This window comes from Trachemys scripta, chromosome 1, assembly GCF_013100865.1.
Source record: "Trachemys scripta elegans isolate TJP31775 chromosome 1, CAS_Tse_1.0, whole genome shotgun sequence".
Taxonomy (NCBI): Eukaryota; Metazoa; Chordata; order Testudines; family Emydidae; genus Trachemys; species Trachemys scripta.
Genome location: NC_048298.1, coordinates 342566439 through 342572018, shown reverse-complemented (window position 1 = coordinate 342572018; position 5580 = coordinate 342566439). Strand labels below are relative to the sequence as shown.

At 44.6% G+C, this 5580-nt stretch overlaps 1 protein-coding gene across 2 annotated transcripts; it reads right to left on the bottom strand.

Annotated features, from left to right (window-relative positions):
- Positions 1-423: 423 nt before the first annotated feature.
- On the bottom strand, positions 424-5358 carry LOC117872845 (olfactory receptor 52R1-like). Of its 2 annotated transcripts, XM_034761658.1 has the most exons (2): positions 5337-5358; positions 424-1340 (listed from the first exon to the last, which is right to left on the bottom strand). In XM_034761658.1, exon 2 carries the CDS (start codon positions 1261-1263, stop codon positions 424-426), a length of 840 nt encoding a protein of 279 aa, XP_034617549.1. In that variant the 5' UTR covers positions 1264-1340; positions 5337-5358. The 2 variants fall into 2 exon arrangements, with proteins under 2 accessions (XP_034617549.1, XP_034617540.1); XM_034761649.1 differs by lacking the exon at positions 5337-5358 and having other exon boundaries at positions 424-1371.
- Between the last annotated feature and the right edge of the window lie 222 nt (positions 5359-5580).

Below are 5580 nucleotides of genomic sequence, written 5' to 3'. Positions count from 1 at the left end.
AGATTCATAGATTCTAGGACTGGAAGGGACTTCGACAGGTCATCGAGTCCAGTCTCCTGCCCTCATGGCAGGACCAAATACTGTCTAGACCATCCCTGATAGACATTTATCTAACCTACTCTTAAATATCTCCAGAGATGGAGATTCCACAACCTCCCTAGGTTGAGGGAAGAGGCAGGGCAGGGGTGGGGCCTGAGAAGTCCAATGACCAGCAATTAGAAAGATGGCAACCTTATGAGTTAATGAGTTGTACACAGACAGAGTCCCCAGTTTGTCACGCTGACACATGACAGTAAGGTCAGGAAAGGGTTTAATGTCTCCTTGACAGCTCAATCAGTGATTCGGGGAAAAGGGTCCGGCACCATGTCGTCAGCCAGCTCTGCATGGAGCTCGGTCTGAGAGCCAGAGGACCAGGAGAAAACTTTACATCCCTTTATGAGCAAAGAGCCAGATCAATCTGTCCCGAATCTGTTTGGTCCTCACCCCATAGATGATGGGGTTTAGCATGGGGGGCAGCAGGAGGTACACGTTGGCCATGAGAATGTGGAAATGTAGGGGCACATTGTGACCAAATCGGTACATGAGGAAGGAGAAGAGTCCTGGAATGTAAAAGGCTAAGATGATACAGAGGTGGGACCCACAGGTCGCAAAGGTCTTGAGCCGTGCATCCTTTGTGGGGATTCTGAAGATGGCCCAAAGGATATTGATATAGGAAAAAGTGATAAAAAACACATCCAGACCAATCACAGAGAATATCACAAAGAGGCTATAATAACTACTCATGCGGATGTCGGCACAGGCCAGCTTCACCACGGCCATGTGCTCACAGTACGAGTGCAGGATGATATTGTTTCTGCAATACGGCCACTGCCTCGCCAGGAAGGGATGGGGCATTACTAGCATGCCGCCGCGCAGCACCACAGCAAGACCGATCTTGGCCACCACAGCATTTGTCAGGATGGTGGAATGTCTCAGGGGATCACAGATGGCCACGTAGCGATCCAAAGCCATGGCCACGAAGATCCCAGACTCCATCACTGAGAAGCAGTGAATGAAGTACAACTGGGTGAGGCAGGCACTGAAATTGATCTCCCTGGAATTGAACCAGAAGATATTCAGCGTTTTGGGCATGATGGACGTAGACAAGACCAGGTCGGTGATCGCCAGCATGCAGAGGAAATAGTACATAGGTTCATGGAGGCTTGGCTCCCTCTTCACGATGAACAGGATGGTGAAGTTCCCCAAGATGGCTATGATGTACATGGTGCAGAATGGGATAGAGATCCAGATATGGGCTGCCTCCAGCCCAGGAATGCCCACCAGTATGAAGGTGGATGGGTTGGTGAAGTCAGTTGTGTTGGAATCTGACATGGAGTAGGGGAAAAGGTGTCCAACTCTGAGGCAGAAGGTGTCCAACTCCTGAATGTACCGTATGTTCCCCTGGTTTCCTGTACATGCCCAAGACCTAGGGTGATGGTCAGAATACGAATGCCTGGATGGAAAGACAAAGTTAATATGAGGCACTACATGCACTCCTGGAGGCTGTTCTCATGGGTGAAGCAAATTGGTTTCTCTTCACACTTTGAAAAAATGATATTTTCATTATTCAGATAAATGAATTATGAACAATTGACCCTAGTAATGCCAATTCCATGTTTTATAGTGCTCTATGCGTTAATAATTTGTTCACTTTGTAGTGTGGGAAACCTTAATAGGCACCAGCAGGAACCACCAGTGTGGATACTGGCTATTCCTTTGTTCCTTAATGAAATGAAACCAAGGCTAGCGAACCATGCTATAGGGCGTTCCCAATTCACCCGGTAGCTCAAAATCGGAGAGTGGAAAAAACCAAAACCTTTGCCAAGACATGTGCAAGGGGGAAACATACCAACAAGAACATCATTCAGGGAAAAGACCTGGGAGGCATTGATAGCAGCTCCACAGAAACACCTGTTCATTCACAGCAGTGGCCAAAACACTGGCAATGTTCGGATCCCTAAGGAATGGGATGGAGAGTTTTCCGCTCTGGATATGAGCTCAGTTTTTGTCACTTTGGCCGTGGCTACACTCGAAACTTCAAAGTACTGCCGCGGGAGCGCTCCTGCGGCAACGCTTTGAAGTGCGAGTGTAGTCACATGCCAGCACTGGGAGAGAGCTCTCCCAGTGCTGCAGATACTCCACCTCCACGAGGGGATTGGTTTTTTCACACCCCTGAGCGAGAAAGTTGCAGCGCTGTAAAGCACCAGTGTAGCCATAGCCCCAGTCTCTATAAAGAATATAGCAGATAGAAAAGGGGATTTCTGAAACAGGCTATGAGAATGGGGGAGGCTGTCATATGCGGTGAGACTGAAAAGTCTGGGAGTGTTTAGTTTAGAGAAGAGTAAAATATATGATAGAGGAGAACAAAATGAAGAATATGACTGATTACATTTAAATGGAAAAACAGAGAACAGTTCCCAACCAGTAATATGTATAGACACTTAGTGCAGGGAAGAATCAATGCTCGGTGGGGCTAAGGATGACAAAAAGGTTCTTTTTAAGTTAAATTAAGAACAAAAGAAATCCTAGAAAAGGTTTAGGCCAATTCCTAGAGGGAGAAAGAAAACTTTTTATTGTTGCAGAAAAGATAGATGTGTTGAAGAAATAGTTTTCTTCTCAATTTGGAAAGAAGCAGTATGAGTTACTCATATCACATGAGGTGATGAAATACTTTCCAGTTCATTAACACTCTGGGAGGACAGAATCATAGAACTGGAAGGGACCTCTTCAGATCATCTAGTCCAGTCCCCTGCACTCAAGGAAGGACTAAGTATTAAAGAGCATCTACAGTAGAACCTTAGAATTACGAACACCAGAGTTACGAGCTGCCAGGCAGCAGCAGAGCCAAAACAGAAAAAAAGGGCAAATACAGGCCAGCTCTGTGTTTAACGTAAACTATTTGAAAATAAATTGAAAGTTTTAAAAACAGATTTGACAGGGTTAGGAAGCAATGGAAAAGCTGGTCTGGGATTAGTTAACAAAAAGTCTAGGAATATAATTAATACCAGTCTACAACATGGTTTATGGAAAACAGCTCTTGTCAAACGCACTCAATTTCATCCCTTAATTAGAGTACATGTTTGGTTGGGCAAGTGAACTATGCAGGTGCTATAGACTTTGATTTTTCTAAGGCATTTGATTTAGTAGGAGAAAACATTCAGATTAAAAAAAATGAAGACTCTACAATATCACTAGAGAACACATTACATGGACAAGAACTGGCTAACTGACAGATCTCAGAAAGCAGTTGTCAATGGGCTATTGTTAGTGAATGGGGGTGTTTCCGATGGAGTTCTTTCAAAAGCCTGCTCCTAAGCGACCAGAGGAGCTAGCGAACAGGAGTGGCTAAGAGGGGTGTTTTGCGAGGGAGTTCTCCTGGTGAAGGCAGATTGATTGTGTGTCCTTTGGGGTAAGTTTGTTGTCTGTAGTGTGTGTGTGTGTTTGTGGTGTGCTTGCTGATTGACTGAAATATACCATGTGGTCTGTTTATTTGGAGGACCATGTGATGAGTCTAGTGGCCTGATAGGCAAGGCTGAGAGCTTCTTAACGAGGCTTTCATCCTTAATCCCTTTAGCCCCCATCAACCCTTAACCAGGGGGCGAGGCTATTCAGGAAGTGCAGGGTTTTAAAAAGCCCACTTCTAAGCGACCAGAGGAGCTAGCAAACAGGGGTGGCTAACAGCGGAGTTTTGCGAGGGAGTGTGTGTGGGGGGAGGTAGATACACTTAACATTCTCTAAACTTAAATTCAAAAAAACCACCTGATAAAAACAAAACGTCAACAATTCAAGGAACTGCAGTAGTAAAAAGAGAATGCAGGCAGAAATCCATCAACAGAGTGGGGTCTACCCAATTTATTGCACCCATTGCAGCATGTGTGATCACCTGCCTGGCAGGTGGCATATGTGTGCATTCTGTTAAAGGAGCTCCTGGCATTTAGAGACTGCGTACGGGCCTTGGAGACCACAGTGGCTAAACTGGAGGAAGTAAGGGAGACAGAGAGGTACATAGATGAGACTTTCTGGGGCACATTAGAACAGTCCCACCCCTGGTATAACAGCCTTTATAATGTTGAGGAGAATGAAAGTCACAGGAAACAAGAACATCCAACTGGAGCCGAGGGAAATTATTCTATAGTTGGGACCCTCCTTCCAGATGATATCTTGGTATCCTCGTGTACTGAGGATACCTCTCCGGGGGAAGGAACTCTAGTAATAGTTATGGGGGATTCGATCATTAGAAGCATAGATAGCTGGGTTTGCGGTGACAGCGAGAACCACATGGTGACTTGCCTGCCTGGTGTGAAGGTTGCGGATCTCTTGAGACATCTAGATAGAAGTATCTGTAATGCAGGGGAGGTGGTCATGGTACATGTAGGTACCAATGACATAGGGAAGGATAGGAGAGAGGTCCTGGAGGCCAAATTTAGGCTGCTAGGTAAGAGAATGAAGTCCAGGACCTCCATGGTAGCATTCTCTGAAATGCTTCCAGTTCCATGCCCATTAGACAGACAGAACTGCAGGGTCTCAGTGTGTGGATAAGATGATGGTGTAGGGAAGAGGGATTTAGATTTATTAGAAAGTGGGGAAACTTTTGGGAAAGGGGAACCTTTATAGGAAGGATGGGCTCCACCTAAACTGAAATGGAACCAAAATTGCTGGCACTTAAAATTAAAAAGATTGTAGAGAACATAAGAAAATAAGAATATAAGAATGGCCATATTGGGTCAGACCAAGGGTCCATCTAGCCCAGTATTGTTCTTCTGACAGTGCCAATACAAGGTGCCCCAGAGGGAATGAACAGAACAGGTAATCTTCATGTGATCCATCCCCTGTTGTCCATTCCCAGCTTCTGGCAAACAGAGGCTAGGGACACCATCCCTACCCGACCTGTTCTGTCCTTCTGATAGATTTTGTGCCCTGGTATTACTGTGTTCCATTGACTATTCTCATTCCAGCAGATTTCTGTGATGCCTATTATGTCAATATCCTCATTTAATACATGGCACTCTAGTTCACCCATCATATTATTTACACTTCTAGCATTTGTATATATATAAGTACTTTATAAAATTATCACTTTTTAACTGTCTGCCATTACATGATAAGAAGAACAGGAGTACTTGTGGCACCTTAGAGACTAACAAATTTATTAGAGCATAAGCTTTCGTGGACTACAGCCCACTTCTTCGGATGCATATAGAATGGAACATATATTGAGGAGATATATATACACACATACAGAGAGCATAAACAGGTGGGAGTTGTCTTACCAACTCTGAGAGGCCAATTAATTAAGAGAAAAACACTTTTGAAGTGATAATCAAGCTAGCTCAGTACAGACAGTTAAGGAGTGTGAGAATACTTACAAGGGGAGATAGATTCAATATTTGTAATGGCTCAGCCATTCCCAGTCCTTATTCAAACCAGAGTTGATCGTGTCTAGTTTGCATATCAATTCTAGCTCAGCAGTCTCTAGTTGGAATCTGTTTTTGAAGTTTTTCTGTTGTAATATAGCCACCCGCAGGTCTGTCACTGAATGAC

What these genes read in the sequence shown, in the direction of transcription:
- LOC117872845 (XM_034761649.1), bottom strand. Translation starts at nt 1,371, where the DNA reads ATGTCAGATTCCAACACAACTGACTTCACCAACCCATCCACCTTCATA.